General features: G+C 37.1%; 1 protein-coding gene across 4 annotated transcripts in view; it reads left to right on the plus strand.

The window, feature by feature from the left end:
* The window catches only part of RAD23B (RAD23 homolog B, nucleotide excision repair protein), a 41,275-nt gene extending 16,648 nt beyond the window's left edge, over positions 1-24,627 (plus strand). For 2 of the 4 annotated variants that reach the window (XM_064579679.1, XM_045882859.3), the window contains 7 exons: positions 2,068-2,336; positions 8,100-8,176; positions 11,324-11,451; positions 13,735-13,867; positions 16,021-16,148; positions 16,849-17,019; positions 22,134-24,627. In XM_064579679.1, the coding sequence (XP_064435749.1) occupies positions 2,068-2,336; positions 8,100-8,176; positions 11,324-11,451; positions 13,735-13,867; positions 16,021-16,148; positions 16,849-17,019; positions 22,134-22,247 (1,020 nt within the window). In that variant the 3' untranslated portion in view covers positions 22,248-24,627. Of the gene's footprint in view, positions 1-2,067; positions 2,337-8,099; positions 8,177-11,323; positions 11,452-13,734; positions 13,868-16,020; positions 16,149-16,848; positions 17,020-21,170; positions 21,283-22,133 lie in introns of all 4 variants that reach the window. The other 2 variants (XR_010407798.1, XM_045882860.3) reach the window with 2 other exon arrangements.
* The last annotated feature ends 949 nt before the right edge of the window (positions 24,628-25,576 follow it).

A 25,576-nucleotide genomic window follows, 5' to 3' on the forward strand; every position in this document is an offset into this window, starting at 1 on the left:
TAGGATTGAGTTGTCGTAATCTGAGAAGAACAGTGATACTTGTGACACTGAAAATAAGTTTAAAAAAGTAATTGGAAGGGTGCCTGGGTGGCTCAGTCGTTAAGCGTCTGCCTTCGGCTCAGGTCATGATCCCAGGGTCCTGGGATCGAGCCCCACATCGGGCTTCCTGCTCGGCGGGAAGCCTGCTTCTCCCTCTCCCACTCCCCGTGCTTGTGTTCCTTCTCTCGCTGTATCTCTCTCTGTCAAATAAATAAATAAAATCTTTAAAAAAAAAAAAAAAAAAAAAAGTAATTGGAAAACAGTTTATCAAAGACTGAAAGAATAAATGAGGATTTTTTTTGTAAGTTTAAGGTACTATATGCAGTAGAAAATAGTTGAGCAAGTAAATTTTAATTAACTGCATATTTTTGTCCTGAGAAAAAGCAGCTAAACATAGGTATTGGATTTAAAAGTTTTTAATCCATTAAGAACCATAGTGATTTTGTTATATTAAAGCACTTATACTCACTAAATGTTAAACTTTACATATAGAGGAACAGAATCATCTGAGGAAACTTTGTCTCAGTCTAGTATTTTTAACTGTGATAAAATATACATAACACAAAATTTACCAGTTTAACCATTTTTAATTGTACAGTTCAGTGGCATTAAGTACATTCATGTTCTACAACCATCATCACCATCTGTCTCTAGAACTCTATACCCACTAAATAGTATCTCCCATTTCCCTTGCCCCCCAGTCCCTGGTAACCACTATTCTACTTTCTATGAGTTTAACTACATACTTCATATAAGTGGAATCATACAGTGTTTCCCTTGTGTGACTGGCTTATTTCCCTTAGCATAATGTCATCCAGGTTCATCCATGTTGTAGCTACATGCCAGAATTTGTGTCCTTTTAGGGCTGAATAATATTCCATTGTCTCATCTAGTTTATGTATAGTACATAATGGAAAATGTGGTAGCCACATATTTGGATATGTATGTTATTGGTGTTATTTCCTTTAGTATTATAATAACTTTGATTATTTAGAACATAGCTAAGAATTAAGCAGGATAGGTCTCAGAATAGATCCATGCATTTGAAGAATAGCTACTTAGAGCCAAGCCTTTTCTTATTTTACATAGGATTCTAATGATATTTGCGGTTATTTTATTTTCAAGTTAATAGAAGCCAGCTATTAGAAGGGGAAGAATTGGGCATTATGGAAGCAATGAGAAATGACCTTATTATAAAGAAGAGACAGGAAAAAGCTATTTAGATCAAAAGTAAGCAGAAAAACTTCAAAAAGCAGATGGGTTTGATACCATTTAGAATGAGGCTTAAATAGCTCTATGGCAACAGAGACCTTGAGGGCATGGAATGTGACTGTATTATATTGATCACAAGTAATCTTAAGGGAAATAAATGAGCATAGTAATGCATTTAAATTTCATTTCATCTAGACTGGAGTTTTAGAACATTAATAATTTGCAGAGTATTGGCAGTTTAAAAGTTACAGGCCTAACACAGGGCTCTTAGAATAAAGAAAGGAGGGAATGAACGCTGCTAGTATTTCTTTTAATTCCCCTGCCCTACCTTGCACAGGCCACTCTTTCTCCAATGTGCTCTATACCAGCTCAAATCAAAGTTATTTTGGTGACGCTTTTAAATGACAATAAATACTTGAAAATTATAACCAAGGAACTTAAAGTGTAGTGCTTGGGGGTGGTGGGACAGTAATTACATGGTTCTTTTTCTCAGTACACATTCTGTATATTTCTGAGTAGTGGCTGCTTTTGGTTCTTTTTCGTATTAACTTGATAACAAAGACTGAAACTATTAGCTAAAGCTAATTAAGGTTGATAGATAATACATATGCTGTCATTGGCTTTGAAAGAGTAACGTTAAGTAGTGATTCAGATGGATAATATTGATCACTTATTACGTTACTTTATGAAATTATTTTCAAGTTACAAGTTTGTGTTATTGTTACGTTTGTAGCCTCCTATAACCGTACAGTCTACTTAGAGATCAGGTAATGTATTTTATCATAATCCATTGTTTTACTTTTTTAATTTGTTTAGCCCAAAGCAGTGACAACACCAGCACCAGCTACAACCCAGCAGTCAAATCCTGCCACCACTACCACAGTTAGCTCCTCCACAGCTCCAGCTGTGGCTCAGGCCCCAGCCCCTGCGCCCACTCTGGCTCCCACTCCTTCCCCTGCATCCGTCACTCCAGCACCAACGACAGCATCTTCTGAACCTGCACCTGCTAGTGCGGCGCAACCAGAGAAGCCTGCAGAAAAGCCAGCAGAGACCCCTGTGGCCACGAGTCCAACAGCAACTGACAGGTAAGACCTACAGTCTAGGAAATCATATCTCAACACAAGTTCATGACAAGAACTTAACGCGAGTATTTATTTTGATGATTGTTTTGATCAAACTTTGTTTCTGCTACGTTAAACTTTTTCTAAACATTGAATTGTGACTAAACAGCATGCTTGTGCCTGTTTAAATTTCCATAATCCAAATTTGTATACTCTGCATTTTTTTCCCGCAGGGGGAGGGGAAAGAGGGTCAAAGTCATTATTTATTTTGTGTAGAAAAATTAAGAAATACAAATGACTTATAAGAATAACTCGGGGCGCCTGGGTGGCTCATTCGTTAAGCGTCTGCCTTCGGCTCAGGTCATGATCCCAGGGTCCTGGGATCGAGTCCCACATCGGGCTCCCTGCTCGGCAAGAAGCCTGCTTCTCCCTCTCCCATTCCCCCTGCTTGTGTTCCTGCTCTCGCTATCTCTCTCTCTCTCTCAAATAAATAAATAAAATCTTTAAAAAAAAAAAAAAAAAAAGAATAAAAATAACTTGCTATTTTATTATAGTTTGACATTATAAATAATTTGACCTTGACCCCTAATCATTATTTATATTTGATCTATATTCTTTTCTGATCATTGTCATTTATATTGTAAATATCCTTCCATGCCACTAAATATTTCCAGTTGCTGCGTAGCATTGTGTTTGGATCTGACATTTGTTGGCACTTTACCTTAGAAAAATAATATCTTTGGGTATTTTCCTCATCTGTAAAATGTGGATGACATGGGGTGCCTGGATGGCTCAGTCGTTAAGCGTCTGCCTTCAGCTCAGGTCATGATCCCAGGGTCCTGAGATCGAGCCCTGCATCGGGCTCCCTGCTCCACGGGAAGCCTGCTTCTCCCTCTCCCACTCCCCCTGCTTGTGCTCCCTCTCTCGCTGTGTCTCTCTCTGTCAAATAAATAAATTTTTTAAAAAAGTGGATGACAATAGGACCTATCTCTTAGAGTTGTTGTAAGGATTAAATGAAATAATGAATGTAAAAGCTGTGAAATAGCACATGTTCACAGCAGAGTTAAGTATCAACTATTGTGCATAGTGACCTACTACCTTTTGTTGAACATATGGATTGTTTGAATTTTCCACTGTTTTATCTATATTTTTGTGAACTTTTGTAGAAATTTAAATTTTACCAGTGTAGATCTTTAAAACAAAGGAAAAGGTGCAGGATATTTGAGGAGCAAGAAATACTTTCTTTTTTTTTTTTTAATTTTTTTTTTTTTTTTAAGATTTTATTTATTTATTTGAGAGAGAGAATGAGATAGAGAGCATGAGAGGGGGAGGGTCAGAGAGAGAAGCAGACTCCCTGCTGAGCAGGGAGCCCGACGTGGGACCGATCCCGGGACTCCAGGATCATGACCTGAGCTGAAGGCAGTCGCTTAACCAACTGAGCCACCCAGGCGCCCAAGAAATATTTTCTTGTGGGAAGTTGGCAGGAGTATTGAGTAGTTTATGACAAAGGTTCTTTTCCCCCCAAGGATAAATAAAATAACCAAAACAAGTGCTTTGGTTCTTTTGGGTGGACATGTATAGAGAATTTCTCCTTTATCTGAGAACATGGGTAGTATTAAGTCCAGTGTGCACTGGCACTGTTTGTCTTTTGTGACTTCAGTACAGCTTGGGACCTCAGTGGCAGTAGTTAAAGTCCTCGGAATCAGAACCAGATGGAGTAGAGATTATACAGGAGTTGGAAACACTGATAGGAAAGCATGTTTGTGATAAATACAACAATGATTAGAAAAAAATTAGGATCCTTCATTTTAGTGTTTGCCTTTATGTCTGGTTACTGTGTCTGACTCAGTCCACAGTGTTTGGAGAGGTTTGAGTCATCTGATTAATTGGTCACTTAGGGCCTCTTTCCAGGGAATTGATTCCCTACGAGGAGAGCATAGGCTCAGGTAATAAAATGCTTCCCCTATCTATGCCTGCTTGCTGAACTTTGCTTTAGGCATTGAGACACTGTTGCCTAACTTGATGCTTCTCCCATGTATATTTAGAAATGCATTCAACACTCTTACCTAGTGGGAGAGAACCTAGACTCAGGTTAAGCTGTTCTATCAAAAGGTTGTTCATCAGTTCTGTGTATGGGAGGGAACTGAACAAATTTAACACATTGGTTTTCCAGATCATATAAATATTGTAACTGTAATTAAATATGTCTTCGTTCAGTGCAGTATATTTTATTTTCTTAAATGTTTTCAGCTCTTTGAAAAGCTCATAGTGAGAATTTCAGAATTGATCAGTATATTTTAATGTGCTAATATGATCTATCCAAATTTCTTTATTATCTCTTTTTAAAATTTCTTTCTGGGGTACAGTTTCATTTACGCATTCTCAAGAGTCAGTATTACGTTTTCAGACTTACAGAAGTTGCATAAATCAGTAGATGGTCAGTGATACAGAGAGCAGATGCTAGAGTTACTTACTTGGTTTGGCCTTATACACCAACTGCTTATTTTTATTTCTCCACATTATCACCTTAGAGAAGGATAACATGGGAAAGGAAGGATGAGAGAAGCTCAGAAAACTGGCTGCTTAAATGTGCCTTAGTCCTTTCATCTGTATTGTACAACGTGGAGTGTCCTATAAAGCACGAAACTTAGTGAGATAATTGTCGAGAGACATGTTGGTATAAATTTGAGGGATACCGGAAAGTTTATTCATCACCACTGGCCTGACATTTCATTAATAGGCGTTTGTGTCTTTAGGCCAATTTTGTTCTTTAAAAACCACCAGTTACAATGCAAATTCTATTTGTTTATCTTTACCTTAGAGAAACTGCGCATGTGCACAAGACTACATTATTTATAGTTAAAGGCAAATTGGAACCAACCTAAATGCATTAGTAAGGGAATGACTTGACCTGTAATTTATTCATATTAGAGAGCAGTGCTACTCAAAGTGATAGTAAGCAGCATCAGCATTAGTGGGAGTTTGTTTGAAAGTAAACCCCTGACCTAAATTAGAATTATCTGGGGGTGGATCCCAGAAATCTGTATTTTAGCAAGCTCTCCTGGTAAATTCTTGGGCTTCCTAAAGTTTGAGAAGCCCTAATGTCCAATACTGCCGGCCAGTTAAAGTATGTAGTAGGTATCATATGGAGTGAATGTGGTTTCAAGGCTTTGTTATCAGGGAGAAAAACAGATTACAAAACAATATGGGCAATAACCATAAACCAAGCAAAAGCTACAAAACAACATATTCTGTGGCTGTGTATAGTAATGTGTAGAAGAACAGTAGCAAGGGGACAGCACACTGAAAACTGCAGATGGGGAAGGAGAAGTGCTGAAGGGGAATCAAAGTTGAAGAATTGTGGTTCGGCCCTACCTCACTCTTATCTGAGATATGTAAGAAGAAATTTCAAAGCAGTGTGCAGAACAGCATAAATTATCCTGTTAGAGAACTGGAATGAAGGAGATTAATCCTGCCAGGTAGTAAAGTGTATTATACATGGTGGTAAATGATTGTAATAATTTACAATGGCTCTTACTAGAAAGACTGCTTAGGTAAATAGATGGTAGTCTAGAAACAGACCAGAGTACATACCTGGGACTTAATGTAAGATAAAGATGTAATTTCAAACCACTCCGTGGGGAAGATGCTGTTGGGATTAATGCCTAGCCAGATGGAAGAGGGAAGATGGATCACTTACCTTGTACTCATAAAAATAAATTCTAGGTAGAGAAAGAATCAACATAAAAGGAAACCATAAACTAGAGAACATGGGAAAAATAAAAATAATCTTAATCAAAAAAGTCATAAAAGGGACAACTGATAAATTTGACTACAGAAAGAATTTAAAAGTTGAGAACCAAACTAAAAATTCCCTATGAATAGCTTGATTTGGTCAATTAAGTGGAATACTGTGTCTGTGGGGAAAATTTGAGGTCATTGTTATGCTAACATGAGATAATTAAGTTAAATAAAACACACCCAAAGGTAAGACATAGTCATCGTTATATAGAAGCTGGTGGTAGTGATTGTTCCCTGGGTAGGGGTCTTGGGCAAGAGAATTATTTTTTCTATATATAATTTTTTCAAAGTTTTGCCTTCTATATAAGCTAGCTTTATTATCTAGTTAATGAAGATAATTTAAAAATTACACCAGAAAATTAGTTTAATCGTATTGGATGTTATGATGCCAGGCACTTTGCTAAACACTTAACCAGCAGTAACCCTACATACAGCACTTTGGGATACATGGATATTATTGTTGACATCATTGTATTGATGAAGAAACTGAGGATTAGAAAATAATTTATGAATTCAAACTTAGATATATCTCTTGCTCTTCCTGTGGTACAGGTTGGGGGGGGGGGAGTGCAGAGGAAGAGGGAGACAATCTTAAACAGGCTGCACGCTCAGTGTGGAGCCTGACATGGGGCTCGATCTCACGACCCTGAGATCATAACCTGAGCCGAAATCAAGAGTTGGACGCTTAACTGATGGAGCCACCTAGGCGCCCGTACTGTGTTTTATTTTTTAAAACTGGGACAGAGGTATAAGTGTGTGTTGTGTTGTATGTATGTTTTAATCTAAACTGCTAGCTGCTACCTTTACTACTTTGTAAATTTCAACTTATTTTTCTTTGGCCTACTCTTCATGGTCTTTCATAATCTTGTTTTTGTCTACTTTGTTTTCCAGACTCATCTTCTGCAGTTGCCCAACAGAAACTTAGTCCTTTTAAATTGGTTTACTTTCGGTTACAACTTGGATTTTATCACACCCCTCCGTTTTTTGCTTTTGCCATGTTCCTTGACTTGAATGTCTTCTTTCAGCTCCTGTGTTGAAAACTTACCTATAAGACCTAACTGAAATTCTGTTATGTAAAGATTTCCCAGGCCTTTCCAGCCTAATGTGGTTTCTACTTCGGCTGTTTATTGTGTACAGGTTTCCCCCACTATTGGAAAGTAGAGCATTCCTGTGAAACCTTTTGTAAGCTGAAGTGGCATAAAGCAAAGAAGCAATTACCATAAATTTATGTGGAAAAAGTTTTGATCATTCCCAGACCCGTAAAATAACCTCTGAGGCTTTTCGGATATGTTAGAACACACCTTGGTAATGGAGGCACAAAATACATTTAGATGAAGCACAGATGCTCACGGACACAGCTCAGAATTGATGCTGAGATGCTTAAGTACAGTTCTGGGGAAGGAGTTTGGGGGCTGCTCTTGCTTCTCAGAGTGTGTTCCTCTATAAAGGCTTGCCGCAAAACAAATGAAACACTACTTTCACTTTTCTCATAAAAGCAGAAGTCCTCTTCAGAGAAAATTCTCTTCAGATTTCTTCTAGTTAATGAAGACGGGTACTAATGTAGATCTTTTGTAAAAGCAAAATGTGGTGGAATGTGAACTTTGGAAAAGTGGAGGATACTTGTACTGTTTGGTATTTTTTCTATTGTGACTTGACTTACAGATTATTTAACCTATCATTGTAAATTCTTTTAGGGAAATAGTTGTGCGTTATCTTTTTTGTATTCCTTAAATGGTAAGCATTCCGTTCAGTTGTTATTTTATGTCATTGGACATTTAAAGTGATGCATTTGCAGAACAGTATGAATATAAAGATTGAAAATTCTTCCCAAGCCATAAATGTTATGGAAAAAGCTTTGGGGTTTAATGTAGAAGATGGTTTAAACACTGTAGCCAGACCTTTACATTTAATTAAAATCAAACAGTCTCTTTAAAATTTGGACAGTTACTAAACTAATGTAAGTTTTATATACTTTCTGATATACAGTTTTCTAAAAACCTTTTGCAGTACATCAGGAGATTCTTCTCGGTCGAACCTTTTTGAAGATGCAACAAGTGCACTTGGTAAGTATCTACATTGTAAATAACCTTCTAAGAGATAGGGAAGAGGTTCAAATTGCACTTTTCTAGATCATGAAAATGTGTTCATTTTCATGGTTGCTTATAATCAAGCTGTTAAATGATTTAGATAATTATTTGATTAATGTTACTAAAGACTTTGTGAGTTAATGTGTTATATATTGAATCCTTTAAATTGTACTATTAGAGTTAAGCATATTCTTTGGGTTAAAGCAGATAATTTTCCAAATGTGAATTTTAAACGAGGTCTTAACAAAGTTTGAACTGTGTACAGGTTTATTACAAAATGTTTGTGAAATGGGTATAAAATGTTACTAAATCTTACACTTTATCTTTATTCCAGTTTGAAGCCCTTTCGGGTCCCATCTCTGTCTTGTTGCTTGTTATGGTACTTGCAGTGAACGTACCTTTCTGTCCCAGCTTTAACTATTGGATAATGCTTTTTCATCTCCCCTTCACACTTAGTCTGTCAAAATCAGTTTTGTTTTTTTCCCTATTTTCCTTAAGAGAGCCTCTTGGCTCTCCCTTGTGTTGTCCATTGTCTCTAGTTTTCCTATGAGTCATTTGCCCTTGTACTATTACGATCTGAAGAGTATCATACTGCTTATAGGCATTTCTTTTTGAGTTTTATAACTTGATTAATTAGGAGGCATGATTTTAGGAGGTGTAGCTTGATGACTAGGTGTGGGAGCTCTGTACTCTGACAGCCTGTTAGTCTGTACCATGACTTACCAGCCACTGTTAAACCATGATCACAATAAACCTTTCCCATGGAGTTATTGTGAGAATTAAATGAGAAACATCATGTCAAAATAGTGTAGTGCTAGAATCATATGAATGGGTAATTAAGAAATAAAAATACATTAACAAGTCCTTTATGGAAGGGGAAAGGAAAAATCATTAAACAAGATAAAAAATACCACATTTCCTCAATGATACTTAGTTTTTTAAAAATATACTTTCATAGCTATTAAATGCCTTTATTGAAAATTTTGCAGAAAAAAATAAATCATTCACCTGTGCCAGGGAAATGGTGATGCAAAATGACAGGGTCCCTTTCACAGTTGAGCTTTTCATTTACATGGGGGAAAGAAAGAAGGGTGAAACAAAGTAAATTGCAAATCATGATTAATGATTTTAAGGAAACTAATGGCTTCCATAAAGAAAAACGGAAGGTACTTATACTTAGGATAGTTAGGTAGTACATCTCTGGGATGTATTCTCAGTTTAAATTGAGAACTGGAGCCTGTGAAGGAATTGACCCTCAGAGAAGCCACGCGCACGCGTGTGTGTGTAAGTGTGTAGAGGTTCTGGGACTGGTTCTAAAAGGTATGACTTGTGAAGTGAACTGGAAAACATCAGCTTAGTTGGAGTGTGGTGTACAGAGATTGTTGAGTATTGGGAGCCCGAAATGAGATGAGGTTTTCTTTTTAAAAAGCTTGCTTTTCCAGCTGGCAGAATAGATTATAGGCTCGGGGGCAGGAGAGGAAGCAGAGTGTAATCCAGGTGAGAGATTGTTGTGGCCTGGTCTTCAGTGAAGGCAGTGGACAAAGAGGGAAGTAGGTAATTTTGCACTGTAATTCAGAGATAGGACCTAGCAGATACGCTGGTAGATAAAGTGTGGAAGGGAAGGGAGAGGGAACTTGGCAGTCACCAGGGTTCCTGGCTCTTGTGCTTGGGTGGATAGAGGTGCTAGTTATTGAAAGGGAGAAGTCAGATACTGGTGGGGTACATCTGAGGGGGACATCTTTCGAGATCAAAATCACGTATCAATATTGACTAAGGAGTGGGTGGAATGTGAGAAGTGGACACAGCCTGTGCAGATAGCTATGGCTGGAAGGGGAAGGCAGCAGACAGGTGGACCAGTTCCTCAAAGAGGAATTGAGATGCGACCAAGGGGGTAGGCTTCTGTTTTTAGGATGACATTCTAGGGTATAGTTAACTGCTGATCAGGATAATTAAGTGGAGAGTGAAGGGTGGGAGGTGGACAAGAGAGAGGATAACTAAAGGGTCCAGTTCTTTGAGGAGACAAGAAAGGGAATGGTACCCAGAAGAGAAGTAGAAGAAAAAATGGCTTAAGTGAGGTAAGTTTAGTATAGAGAGTTGGCTTTCTTTTGGACTGTTGTCTGTGGTCTGCCATTTCTGTGAAGAGCAAGTTTGGGTTGGAGACAGCCTGTGGGAAGTGACTTCCTGGGATAGTAGTGCTTGGGGCATTGCATCAGCTCTGTATGGTATATGAAAGTCTGACTTTCCTGCTTCTAGCCTCCTTTTTTCCTCCGCTTTGATAATAAAAGATGTCAAAGGAAAACTGAAGTTGTTGCAGTAGAATCGATTGCCTGAAACGTCCCTCCTTGTTTTCAAAAATTAGTTCATCTGTCTCTTCCAGGTTGCCTTCTCTGACCTGCTAATTCTGTTCTATATTTGTCATACATTTGTATCTGATGTTTTTATTGTACTTACTAAACATACTGTGTTAATTTTCTGTTGCTACGATTATTGATAACTTACCACAAACTTCCTGGTAGGAAACAACAGATTTATTATCTTAAGGCACAGTAAGTTAGGAGTCTAACATAGTCCTCACTGGACTAAAATCAAGGGGCTAAATCACTGGGCTACCATTCTTTCTGTACATTCTAGGGGGAGAATCTGTTCTGTGTCCTTTCAACGCTTCTGGAGGCTGCCCGCCTTCCTTGGCTTAGAGCCCCTTCCTCTGTCATCAAAGGCAGCAGCATAGCATCTGTGACCTTGCTTCTTTCCTCTTGTCCTAACATCTGTTTCTCTGACCCTCCCATCTGTTTTCCTTTTACTTTTAAAGACCCTTGTGATTACATTGGGCCTACAAAGATAATCTGGGATAATTTCCCTATCTGAAAGTCAGCTGATGAACAACCTTAATTCCACTTTGCCTTGTAACCTATCATATTTATAGGTTCTGGGGATTGGCAGGGGGGGCATTATTCTACCTACCACATATATGTTGTAGTTTGTACTGTTATTCATCTTTGTACCCCTAGTCCTGTAGTGCCTGAAACATTACATACATATACACTCAAGAAATAGGCAGGAAGTGCATATTTATTAAATGTTTCCTTTCTTTCCCTTCCTCCCACCCCACACACCTTTTCTTAGTGACAGGTCAGTCTTACGAGAATATGGTAACTGAGATCATGTCGATGGGATATGAACGAGAGCAAGTGATCGCAGCCCTGAGAGCCAGTTTCAACAACCCCGACAGAGCAGTGGAGTATCTTTTAATGGTGAGAAATATTTCACTCTGTTTATTGTAGTTTAATACCAAAATATCAAAGATTTTTAAGGAACAATAACAATTCACAGGAGAATGAGAATATATGCTAGTAATTTACGTAATGCTTTTATTTTTCTTAGTTTGTTAATATTTTGTGTTGGTAAAATGTAACCTCTTCCAAAAGATTTTGATGTGATTTTTAGTTAGGAAACAACATAGCTAAATGAGTTGTAAAATTGGCTCTCTCTTTGCTACCCCATTCATGTTATCCTCAAAGGATGGCAGTTTGTGTGTTTGGGGGTAGAAGGGGACAGATTTTTTAAATCTGATCTACCATTTTAGTAGCTTTTTTGATGGCCAGCATACTCCTGAGTGTACTTTTTTTTTTTAAGATTTTATTTTTATTTTATTTGACAGAGAACACAAGCAGGGGGAGCTGCAGGCAAAGGAGAGGGAGAAGCATGGCTTCCCACTGAGCAGGGAGCCCGATGCGGAACTCGATCCCAGGACTCTGGGATCATGACCTGAGCCAAAGGCAGATGCTTAACCAACTGAGCCACCCAGGCACCCTTCCTGGGTATACTTACTGTTGAGGGCAAAAGTATCAAGTTGGAAGCCCAAGCCCAATTTTATTTGTCTTGTACTGTGTACATTTTTGTAATTAGTCGGCAACTTTTAAAAATGAAGAGATTTCACTTACAAATTCAGATAGCTAAGAAAAAGAAAAAAAACTGACATCCTAAATAAAAACTTGGAAGATTAATTAATTAACTAATTAATTAATTCAGAGAGCTGGTTTGTCTGGACAACTTGGATTCTGGATTTTTGCAAGGGTTTAGGAAAAATTTTAGATCATAGACTATTTAATTCATTATCTTCCTCCCATCCATTCCCTGTTACCTGACATAACATCGTTGCATTTAATTTAGTGTATGATATTATTTGCCTGGTTCCATTGGCATTTGAGTTGTTAGCTTATTTATTATCAGTAGTAGTCAAGGGATTCTCAGAAACATTTGTTTCTAATGCCTGAAGTGACATCTAATGCCGGCAGCCATTACCCTTAATGTGGCTCATTATGCATAATTTGTTATATGTTTATGATTTTGACTTCTGATTTATTGGGAAATGGAAGCATTTACCATTATCATCTCTTACCCAAATGTAATATTTCCTTCTTCATTCTCTTCCTTCACAATCTATGTGGATTTCATAAAGACTTTTTTAATAGGTTGTATATGAAAAGTCTTGTAAATCATGCATCAAAATAGTGTTCCAGAAGTCTCAGTGCAGTTTTAAATTCTAATAACTTCAGAAGACAAATGCTATAAACTTAGAAAATACTGAAATATTTAAGGTTCTTATATCTACTTTTGTAAATTTTGAATAATCAGTGTTCATTTTTTGTATGTGATACTTTCTGGAGGACGCTTTCTCAGAACCATGGGTCAATAGAGGAGATCCTTCTTGCTTGGCCACTGTTGCCACCTGCTCTGTTTCCATTAGATTTTTTTCCCCCCGGGTTCATTTCAGAACTGTACATGCATCAAAACCTGTTTCTTTGGATAATTTTAAGGCTAGGGTTACAAATGCAAACCTTTCTATGGCAGAGCTGGTGAGTTTCTATGAAATTCAAAAATTAGAGTAATATATAGCATAAAAACCAAATATATCCAATTTTAATAAGGTTTGTATTGATATTTAAAAAATTTTTAATAGCCTTTTAAAAATGTACGTTATTCCTTATATACAAACTTAGGATCTTTGATGTTAGATATAATGTGTTGCTATAGGTAAACATTGTTTTATGCATGTTTTAAATCACAAATCTCTTTATACCTTAGATCTGCACTGTCTAGTAAAATAGCTATTAAGTACTATTGAGGACAAGTAGCTATTTTAATTTAAAAAAATTAAAAGCGTATTAAAAATTAGTTTCTTTAGTAGCAGCCACATTTCAAGTTCTCAGTAGCTACATGAGATTAATGAGTATTTTATTAGATAGCACAAATACAGAACATTTTTGTCATAATGGAAAATTCTGCTAGACAGTGCTGCCTTACATTATTGCAGTATGGGTTCTTCTAGACCACACTCATGTTATTTCTAATGCACTTTGAATATATGCAGCTTTCAGATAAGTCTTAATCCTTTACTTTTAATAGAAGCAGACATCTGATGCTTTTGGAAATTAGACAAGCACATTAAATAGATCAATAAATCTTTTACTTTGTATAGTATTGAACTAACTTTGAATGACAAGCTATTTTAAAGCAGGGAAATTGTATTGTAGGGGATCCCCGGAGATAGAGAGAGTCAGGCTGTGGTGGACACCCCTCCTGCGGTCAGCACTGGGGCTCCTCCGTCTTCGGTGGCGGCCGCTGCGGCGACGACGACGGCATCGACAACCACAGCGAGCCCTGGAGGTTAGAGTGGGCTGGGGCGGTGCGGGGCACAGTCCTGGCTTTGTCGTGTGAGCTGAGGCTTTTTCCTGGAGCATCTGAAGGACTCTTCACACAAGTTTTCTATCCATTGATGTTAGAGAAGGGCCCCAAACAAATTCTCTCCAGGGGCTATAGCATACCTTCTCACTGAGACCTCGGCGCCGTAGTTTGGGCAAAGGGCACATTCTGTTTAGCCTGTTCGGAGGAAGAGATGCTTCCCAGTTCGCATTTTGTGTTAACATTCTGAAGCGATTTAGAACGTTTGCTCACCTTGTCTCTTCTCTTTCCCTATGAATGTCATATAAAGTATGTGTCATTTCAAAGCCAGGACTATCTTAGTGGCTGTTATACAACCAAAGAAATAAAGCACTGAGAAGTTTGAAGACTTGGGTCTAGAGGTGAAAGTCAATCTTGAATTCACCTCTCTTTCTTTACTGGTCGGCACCCACCCTTCCATTGCCGAAGGTGTGACTACAGAGGAGGCCCTGGAGCCTGTGGGGGGCCCAGGAGTTACTTCATTCTCCTTCAGTCTCCGTTCTGTGTACGGTAGTGATAAAGTAATTTAAACTGATCATTTTGAAGAGGCCCTTCTTTGATGCTTTTCCTAGCTCTTACGACCGTCAGCTCTAGTTGACAACAAGCCCTGAGCATTTTGTGTACAGTCTCCCAGAGGACAGGCTTTCATTTCTATGGAATTGGCATAAGAATGGGAAGAAGAGGCCACTGCTTTGGTTCAGATATGGACTGCTGTCCCATTTAGCAGCCCTTAATGGATTAATTTAGTTTCTGAGTCTCATTTTCTTCATCTGTAAAACCAGTGTCACAGAAGGAAGGGTACTTCTCATACTCATGTGGCCATTTTAATTTGGATATTTTAGGAAATAACATCTAAAAAATTCTCATAATTCATTAGTAACCTCAAAAACATAATTATATGCAATTTTTGGTTTCACGTAGTATAATCAGACAACCACGACTACCCCCAAAAAGTTGCAAGTTCTATCTTGGCATCCTTAATATTTATTATTGTCATGGGATTTTGGACTAAAGAGTTCTAAATGTATTAGTACTCGATTGATTTATAGTTTATTTATTTTATTTTTTTAAAGATTATTTATTTGACAGAGCGTGTGCTCACAAAGCAGGGAGAGGGGGAGAGGGAGAAGCAGGCTCCTTGCTGAGCAGGGAGCCCAATGCAGGGCTCCATCCCAGGACCCTGGGATCATGACCTGAGCCGAAGACACTTAACGACTGAGCCACCCAGGCGCCCCTACTTATAGCTTATTTATCTCAAGCTTTTATAGGTTATAAATGTTTGAAGTTTAATGGTAATAACCAAAATTGTTTTTCTAATTGTAATTTAAGTTTGTATTAATAAAACTGCTTCTGATCTGCATATCTGAACTCTTTTAAATATTATCTTTGATTTATTTGGTTTAGAATTTCTCAGGAATTCAAGCTCAGATTGTTTTTGTTTTGTTTTGTTTTGTTTTGTTTTTTTCCTTAAAGGTTGGGGTTGTATTATAGGTGGATTTTTTGGTTTTGTTAGTTCTAGGTATGTATTTTTCTTAGGAACAGTATTAGTACTTTTTATTTTGATAAAGTGCATGCAGGTCATAAATTCTCATTATTTGATGATATTGACTGCCCAGGACAATTGTAGGAAAACTTCGTTCTTTCAGTGTTCTGTACTCTCTACCTTTGCTAATAGGAGTAATTTCTATAGTATAAGACTTGGACGTTTGTACGGTTGAAAGATTTTTGTCATTATTCATTTTTATATACATCTGCGAACTCATATTTTTTACTTGTCAGTGTTTGCTGTCTAATATTATGATTGAACCAGCTCTTTGTATATGTAATTGCTGCTTTTGTTTATTATTTTTTATTTTTTATTTTTATTTTTTAGATTTTTTTTAAAGATTTTATTTATTTATTTGAGAGAGAGAGAATGAGATAGCATGAGAGGGGGGAGGGTCAGAGAGAGAGGCAGACTCCCTGCTGAGCAGGGAGCCCGACGTGGGACTCAATCCCGGGACTCCAGGATCATGACCTGAGCCGAAGGCAGTCGCCTAACCAACTGAGCCACCCAGGCGCCCGCTGCTTTTGTTTAAAAATATTTATGTGTTTTTTAGGACATCCCCTTGAATTTTTACGGAATCAGCCTCAGTTTCAACAGATGAGACAAATTATTCAACAGAATCCTTCCCTGCTTCCAGCATTGCTACAACAGATAGGTCGGGAAAATCCTCAATTACTGCAGGTAACTATTTAATCAGAGTTAATTTCAAAAGTGGGTTTGTAGAGTATATCATACTTTTTTAAAGTCTGTGTGTACTCCCTTCCCCTCCACAAGCTCTATAAACTCTTCTTCCGAGCTGCACTCAATAGAATATGCTGTAGATTAGATGTACTAAAAAAAAGAGGGGGGGGGGCTTAATTTAAGTTGGTCAAATAATAATTTGGGGAAACAAAGAATCAGAGAAACTCTTTATCAAAGAAACCGTTCATAAAATCTTTTTTCCCCACACTTATTATAGTGGAGCATTGCCTCTTAGAGACATACCCATGGGTTTATTTAATGCTCAAGTCACGAAGTATTTTGAGTTTTATACAGTGTTGTACTACCTACTAGTATGGAAGATACAGAAGTTTTGTTTCTTTTTATAGTCCCCAAGTAGTTTTTTAACATTGATTTGGGGGGACGGGACGCATTTATGGAAGAGAATTTCAATTCTCTTATTTCTTCACTGTTTGCCTCACTGAAAAGTACCAAGTTTCTTTAATAGTATATAAGAAATCACATCCTTCCAAAGATTAAATAATTCAGAATCAGTCTAAAAATAAGGCAGTTACAAAATTCTAGCTTTCTCTATTTGTGTTTAGAATTCTTAGTTTCCTGAAGATACTTTATATCATTGTATTGTTGTTGTTTTTTTTTCCTGTCCTTCAAATTACCACAGCAAATTAGCCAGCACCAGGAGCATTTTATTCAGATGTTAAATGAACCAGTTCAAGAAGCTGGTGGTCAAGGAGGAGGGGGTGGAGGTGGCAGTGGAGGAATTGCAGAAGCCGGAAGTGGTCATATGAACTACATTCAAGTAACGCCTCAGGAAAAAGAAGCTATAGAAAGGGTGAGTTGAAGTAAAACTGAAAATTTAGTTCCGTAGTCCACTAGCCACATTTCAGATGCTCAGTAGTCACACGGGGTTAGTGGCTGCTGCGTGGGGGTAGCACAGATACACAGTATTTCTGCCCCTGGAGATAGTGCTATTGGACAGAGCCAGATGCAGCATTGTCCTGAGGATTGCTGTAAAGACCATGTATTTTCATCCCTGCTCTCACATCGTGGCCTTTGTGCTAGCCAAGGGACTAGTAATGAATGCCAGTCAGCTTTATAAGATAGTTACAAACATATTTTAAAAATTAAAGATTTCATTTATGTCTTAAAATTTATAAAGAAAATGACCTGAGGGGAACCTGGGTGGCTCAGTCCATTAAGCATCTGCCTTCAGCCCAGGTCATGATGCCAGGATCCTGGGATTGAGCCCCGTGTCGGTGGTGGGCTCCCTGCTCAGCGGGGAGCCTGCTTCTCCCTCTCCCTCTGCTGCTCCCCCTACCTGTGCTCTCTTGCTCTCTGTTTCGGATAAATAAATAAAAATCTTTAAAAGAAGGAAAATGATCTTAAAGTGAATGCCTAACTCAAAATTATCCATTTTTTAAAATTTTACTTTACTACTGTCACTAAAATGTAAAATAGATATGTATATGAATTACATATAAAAAATATGTACATTGACCATCAGAACCTGATATCATAATTCTGTTTCCATCTTACTAGGTCAACCAGTTCACTGCAGTAACTTAGTTTATATGATATACTCTGACAAGTCATTCGTTTTTCTCTAGGCTCCATTGTTAATATTTGTAAATATGGAATCACAGTACTTGCCCCATCTTATCTTCTGAAGCGTTTTGAGATGGAAATCTGTTAAAGTTCATTTTAACTTAATACTTAGAAAATCATCTGAAAGATAATTTGTTCATATTTATGATATAAACATTTCAAGTGTTCAAGGTTTATAATTATGTATTTCTTAAAAGATATTTTATGTATCATGCTAATATTTCTCCCCCTCAAATAAGGGAAGTGAGTGAATGACACTTGCCTCAATTGTTCTATAGCTTTTTTTTTTTTTTTTTTTAATGGTTAGGGATATCCGTTCTTGATTTTTGTTTTGGAGAAGAAATTCTTTTCTTTTTTTGCTTGTGCCTTTGGTGTCATACTAAGAGAAGTTGCCTAATCCACAGTCAAAGGTTTACTCCTATCTTTTCTCTGAGGAGTTTTATAATTCCTGTTGTATTTAGGTCTGTGATCTATTTTGAGTTACTTTTTGTTTATAGTGTGAGATGTAGGAGTCTAACTTCATATTTTTTGCTTGTGGATATCCAGCACCATTTACTGAAAATTCTACTCTTTTTCCATTAAATTGTCTTGGCATCCTTTTGAAAATCAACTGGCCATAATTGTGAGGGTTTACTGGGCTTTCAGTTTTGTTCCATTGATCTATATGTTTATCTTATGCCACTACCTCATGGTCTTAATTAATGTGGCTTTTTGTAGTAAGTTTTGAAATCTCTGGTTTTCATTTCTCAAGATTGTTTTGGCTGTTCTGGATCCCTTGCATTTCTATATCAATTTTAGAATCCACTTGTCTGATTTCTGTAAGAAAAGTGAAACAAAAAACTGGGATTTTAATACTGTGTTTTTTCTGCAGATCAGTTTGGAGAATATTGCCATGTTAGCAGTATTAAATCTCACCAAGCCATGAACATGAGATGCTTTCCATTATTAGATTTTTTTTATAATTTCAGAAATGTTCTATAGTCTTTGGTTTGTGCTTCTTTTGTTAAATTTATTCCTCAGTATTTTTATTCTTTTTGATGCTGTTATCAGTGGGAATGTTTTCTTAATTTCATTTTTGGATTGTTCATTGCTAGCTGTATAAAAATACAACTTACTTTTATGTGTTGATCTTACAACTTGCAACCTTCCTGAACTCATTTATTAATTCTGATAATATGTGTGTGTTTCTTAGGATTTCCTAATTGTAGAATATCATTTGCAAGTAGTTTTAATTCTTTTCCAATACGGATGCCTTGCCTTCTCTTCTCTTCTCTTCTCTTCTCTTCTCTTCTCTTGACTTCTGTTTTCTTTTCCTTTCTTCCCTTCCCTTCTCTTCTCTTTTTTTTTTTTTTAAAGATTTTATTTATTTGTCAGAGAGAGAGAGCACACCACCAGGGGGGGAACGGCAGGCAGAGGGAGAAGCAGGCTCCCCACTGAGCAAGGAGCCTGATGCCGGCCCAAAACTCTGGGATCATGACCTGAGCCAAAGGTCTGACTGACTGAACCACCCAGGTGTCCCTCTTTGTCTCTTTCTGTCTCTCTCTCTCTCTCTCCCCTAATTGTCCTGTTTGCAGCCTTCTGTGTATGTGTATTGTTGAATAGAAGTAGTGAGAGCCAACATCTTTGTCTTGTCCCTGATCTTAGGAAAAGGCAGTAAGTCTTTCACCATTAAGTATGATGTTAGCTATGGGTTTTACTAGATTTAGATGCCCTTTATCAGGTTGAGGGAGTTCCTTTCTGTTCTAGTTTATTGATTGTTTTTATTACAAAAGGGTATTGATTTTGTCAGATGGTTTTTATGTGTTGAGATGATTGTGTGGTTTTGTTCTTTTTTTGTTAATATGCTTTATTAATAACATTGATTTTTGTATGTTGGACCAGCCTTGCATTCCTAGGATAAATCCCACTTGATTGTGGTGGATAGTCCTTTTTACATGTTGCTGGATTTCGTCTGCCAATGTTTGTTGAAGATTTCTGCATCTGTATTCATAAGGAGCATTGGTCTGTAGCTTTTTATGTGTGATGATTTTGTCTGGTTGGGTATCATTAATATTGGCCTCATTAGAGAATGAATTAGGAAGTATTCCCTTCTTCTCTCTTGGTTAGAAGAGTTTATGAAGAATAGTTTTAATTCATTCAACAGTTGGTAGAATTCACCAGTAAAATTATCTGGGCCTGGCTTCTCTTTTGGGGAAATTTTGTGATTACTAATTCAGCCTCTTCATTTGTTACAGGGCTATTCAGATTTTCTGTTTCTTGAGTCAGTTTTGGTGATTTTGTCTTTCTAGGAATTTGTATTTCATCAGCGTTATCTAATTTGATGGCATACAATTGTTCACAGTATTTTCCTAAAATAGTTTTTATTTCTCTAAACAATAGTAGTGTTCCCACATTTCTGATGTTAGTAATTTGAATCCTGGGTTTTCTTTTTTTTTTTTTTTCACCTTTTTGTTCAGCTAAAACATTTGTCAGTATTGTTACTCTGAAGAAAAAAAGAACCAACTTCTGGTTTTCCTGATTGTATTTTTCTAATCTCTATTTTATTTATTTTCTCTCTAACCCTTATTCTTTTTCTTCTTCTGGTTGCTTTGGATTTTGTTTTCTCTTTTTTCTAGTTTCTTAAACTAGAACCTTAGATTATCTATTTAAGATTTTTCTTACTATAGATAGTTACAGCTATAAATTTCCCTCAAGGAACTGCTACAGCAGCATCCTATAAGTTTTAGTTAAGTTTGGCGGTGTTTTCATTCATCTCAAGTGTTTTCTAATTTCCTTTGTGATTCCTTCTTTCATCCATTGGTTAAGGATTATGTTAACTTCCACATATTTTGAATTTCCCAAATTTCCTTCTGTTGCTGATTTCAGAGTTCATTGTGTTGTGGTCAGAGAATGAATGTACTTTGCAAAATTTTAATTCTCTTAAATGCATTGAGGCTAGTTCTTTGGCCTAACATCGTCTTTATGGAGAATGTTTGATACATACTTGAAAAGAACGTGTGATCTTCTGTTGTTAAGTGTTCCGTAAATGTCTTTTAGGTTAAGTTGGTTCATAATGTGGCTCAAATCAGCTTTCTTGTCTTTTCTTCTGCCTGGTCGTTCTGTCCGACATTGAATGTGGGGATAACGAAGTCTCCAACTACTGTTGAATCACCAGAACCTTCAGTTCTCTCAGTTTTTGTTTCATGTGTTTCGGGGCTCTCTTGTAACATGTGTTTATAACAAAGTCTTCCTGGTGGTTTATCATCATAAAATGTCTTTGTTTTTAGTAACAGTTTTTAATCTTAATGTGTATTTTGTCTGATATTAATGTAGCTACTCCAGCTTTCTTTTTGTAAGTGTTTGCATGGTATATATCTTTTTCCATCCTTTTACTTTCAGCATATTTGTGTCTTTGAATCTAAAGTGTGTGCCTTGTAGAAGCATATAATTGGATCGTGCCCTATCTACCTTTTACTTCAGCTAGCCCAGCTTTAATCTGGACAAGACCTAGGTAACAAAATCATTTTTGAGTTTTATCTTCTCCTTTCATGGATGAATAGTTAATCATGCTGAATTGAGACTTAAGGTCATTTCTTGGTATAATAGTCTAATGCAGGTGGTTTAGACAGTTGAACAGAGGCTTCATAAAAAATACTTGGTTGACAAATATATAGTACCTAGTGAATTAGATAATTGACCTGAGTGCTTAAAGACTTTTAAAAGCAGTGATTTTGGAGTCACAGTAATAGACTAGGAAAACAAAACTTAAGTGGCTGGTATCACCATTTAAAATGCCGTAAAAATTAAGCAGATATAAATAGAACACCATATGTCTTGATCTCAAAATATATCATGTAATATTAATAATTGATCACCCATTTTTCTAGTATGTGAAGTGTTTCATAAGGTGAGGAGATGGAGAGTGATAGTTGACCTGACTGACCTTCTTTATAAATAATTGGATGAAGTTGTTAAACTCCTCTCCTGTTGCTCTCATCTTTATCTCCCCGCCCCCCTTACATAGTAAAAGCTGTTTGATTTACACATTTCTGTAGGCTGTAGGGTCATTTATTTTTAAACCATCATAGTCAGCAACTAATTTTTAGTGTTAGTGCCATTGAGTGTTAGCAGAGGAGCTATTCGTCTAATAGCTTTAACTAGGAACAGAGAATTTCATCGGTGGTTGATAAAGAGGTCTAGGCTCCCATCTAGCCGCTCGGGTTGGACAGTGAATCCATACTCAGGTAGGCATGTGTTCACATAACGTCTTCAGGAGTTTTTTTGTGCCTTTCATATTTTCAATGCTGATCTGCCCCTATTGCTATGTTGGAACCCATGTGTGTTTTCTCTCTTTTCTTCCAGTTAAAGGCACTAGGATTTCCTGAAGGACTTGTGATACAAGCGTATTTTGCTTGTGAGAAGAATGAGAACTTGGCTGCCAATTTTCTTCTACAGCAAAACTTTGATGAAGATTGAAAGGGACTTTTTTTTTATCTCACACTTCACACCAGTGCATTACACTAACTTTGTTCACTGGATTGTCTGGGATGACTTGGGCTCATATCCACAATACTTGGTATAAGGTAGTAGATTGTTGGGGGTGGGGAGGGAGGGATCTAGGATATAGGGCAGGGATAAATACAGTGCATGTCTGCTTCAATTAGCAGATGCCGCAAATCCACACAGTGTGTAAAATATTATACAACCAAAAATCAGCTTTTGCAGGTCTTTATTTCTTCTTTAAAACAGTAGGTAACTTTTCCTAGGTTTCACTCTTTTTAGTGTACTAGATCCAGAAATTTAGTGTAATGCCCTGCTTTATATTTCTTTGACTTAACTTTGGTTTCAGAGAGAATCTTTGCTACCTAGAATTTACAGTCTCTATTTCGTGGCAACACTGGATAATGGCTTTGTGAAATTGGAAAAAGTTTGGAGCAACTGTAAGCAGAAATGCCAAATTATTGATGGTTATTGCTGCTGCTCAAATACATATTGAATTGATGTGTAAGAAAGCCCATTCTTTCATGTTAAATACTTGCGGTGGGGGAGGAAGAAGGGGAACCTTTTCTTAAAATGAAAATAATTACTGCGATTTTAAAATTTCTTGATCATCGAATGTGAGACCCTTCGGACATGATTTGAGAAGCTGTACAAGTATAGGCAGAGTTATTTTCCTGTTTACATTTTTTTTTTTTGGTTTGTTTTGGGAAGAAATTGGTAGGTGTCTAATTACTGTTTACTTCATTGTTACATTGCAGTAAAAGTTTTAAAGCCACCATCGCATGTTTGCTTTTGATGTATCCCTTTGTAAAATTAGCACTTTGGGGCCAATGGAGAAATGCAGCATTCACTATCCCTCTCTTCCCCATCCCTCTGCAGAAATGTGTTTGTCAGTAAGTCGTGAGTTCAAATTGCTGCCTTTTTTAAACCCACAAAATGCTGATTCAGTTCAAAAGAAATGCAAATGTTCCAAAACTGGGTTTCTGATATTTGTAAGTGTTTTTCCTTATTAGATAAGAATGTATGACCATTAAAGTCATTAGGATTATATTACTTTCAAAAAGAGGAGGTGGACAAAAGTATAATCCAGCATCTTTTATTGCATTGGAAAGACTGGCGGAATCTTCTGGAAGGGTTGGGAGATGCAGCTGGAAAAGTACTTTGGAAAATATACAATCAAGAATATCTCATGGCATATTAAAAAAAAAATCTTAATAGCAGTGTTGGCGTTTATTTGGATTTTTTTCAACTCTGTTTTTTATTAGAATCTCCTTCATTGGCATTACTATTTGATCGTAAAGAGGGGGAATATGTCTACTTGTTCAGTTTTTCAGATCTTTTTTCCTCAATATAAACAAGACTGTTTAAAGGAATTATTTTTTCCCCTACCATCTGATACTGAGTAAAGAAAATGAATTTGCACAGATTTCTCCCTGCGTAATCTCTTGCAATAATCCTTAGCAGACTTTGGGGATGACTTTTAAGCTTTCATGTCATGCACTCGTACCTGTCTCTCATGAAAATAAATGAGACCATGGTTTCTCCCCACAGTGTTATCATGTAGTTTAATCTTCATGTGTGTACTCCTTAAACACGGCACACCTTTGGACTTTGTATTACCTGTATGTTTTATAATGGATCATGCAAAATGTCTCAGGAGAATAAAACGAGCATTTGTAAATATGTTCCTCCTTCAAGACAGAGCAATGAGTTGGGAAGAGGGTGGCATTTCTGGTCGAATAATGGAATATTTTCACTTATTTTATGTCATTCTGTCTGCTACCTAATTGATCAGTATAGCGAAAACTGGAAAAAAAAAAAAACAAAAAAACCCAACACAAAAAACCCCCAGCAGCAGCCTCTTTTCTCTGGAAAGTGACAGCAGAAGTTGATGGCACGGCGTTTTTGTCCTCAGACAACAAAACCACAAATAGTGGGATTAATCATTACAAGAAAACAGTTGAGGCCAAGTTTTGATCATTCTTTACCTTGTTCTATCTGCTTAAAGAATTAGCCAAGACGCTGTGAAAAAAATAGGCTTTTTGTGACCTTTTGCTGTTACCTTTTAATTTACAAACAGTTTTGGTAAATCTTTTAATGTAATTGGCTCTTTGATTTTGGAATTTTTACGTTTGAGGTATTCTGTCATCTATTTCTTGAAATATTTTTATTGTTTAGTTGCTCTATGGAAAATGTGAGGAAGCTTGAGTTTATATTTGTTAAATTCTTATTGCCATCCTCTAGTCAAATATGTCTTTACATTGTTTAAAAATACTGAAGTGTTCCACCCTATAATTTTTTCCTGTACTACATGGCTAGGATTCTAGAGAATTAATTATAAAATATTTTCAACATATCCACCATTGCATTTCTCATTTTTTAAAATGATCCTTTTGCCATATAGAATCTTAGATTGAGAGTTGACGATGCCTCTGTCACCCATAGTTCTGTTTTCTTCAGTGATTGGCATGTAGGGGGCCAGATGCTAGGTCAGTTTTATTGGGTCTCCTGTTTTCCTCAATCAAAACATCAACACAGCTGGAATACTTGATGGACCATAAATTAAGGTTCAAAAGGGCTTTTAGAAATTTTAGTTCAATTCCCATTTTTCCCATGCTCTTGTATTATAGCAGCCAGCCTAATAAGACTGGTACAAAATATTCAACCAAAATTAAGCAGTTTCAGGGCATAAGAACTTCCTGACCAAGTCTGTTCTGGTGAGTTCCTTAGCCATGAGGCTTGGGTACATGTCCTTTTAGTTGACCTCCCATGTCCATTTTGTTCCACTTTGATCTTCTAAGCCAGGGGCTGGCAAACTTCAGTCCTATGAGCTAGCAATGGTCTTTACATTTTTAAGGGTTTTCAAAAAAGGATTTTATGTGAAGATGATTCAAATTTTAGTGTCTATAGTTTTATTGAAACACAACCATGCTTATTTGTTTACGTATTGCCTGTAGCTATACTTCTGTGCTGCAGATTTGCTGTCAAATAGTTGGAGCTGAGACTGAGACCTACAAAGTCCAAATAATTACTGTCTGGCTCTTTCCAGAAAAAGTTAGCCACCCCTGTTCTAAACTGTGACTAGCCCACCCTATATCAAAGTATATGATGCTTTCTGTTGCTTTTTTGGCATCTTGGCCTCTTGACTTTGGGTCTTAGCTTCAGTTTGGTTTACTTGTGACCATCACAGGTTCTTTCCAGAGGAGTGGTATCAAGCAGTGTGTTCCATGTGTGCTTGCCTCACATGTATGTGGGGGCTTAGGGTACCACCTTGAAATTAATTCATTGCTGTTGCTGCGCTACCT

The sequence above is a fragment of the Mirounga angustirostris genome, unplaced genomic scaffold (assembly GCF_029215605.1).
Source record: "Mirounga angustirostris isolate CCGP_5_RB_7025 unplaced genomic scaffold, mMirAng1.0.hap1 SCAF_15, whole genome shotgun sequence".
Classification (NCBI taxonomy): Eukaryota; Metazoa; Chordata; class Mammalia; order Carnivora; family Phocidae; genus Mirounga; species Mirounga angustirostris.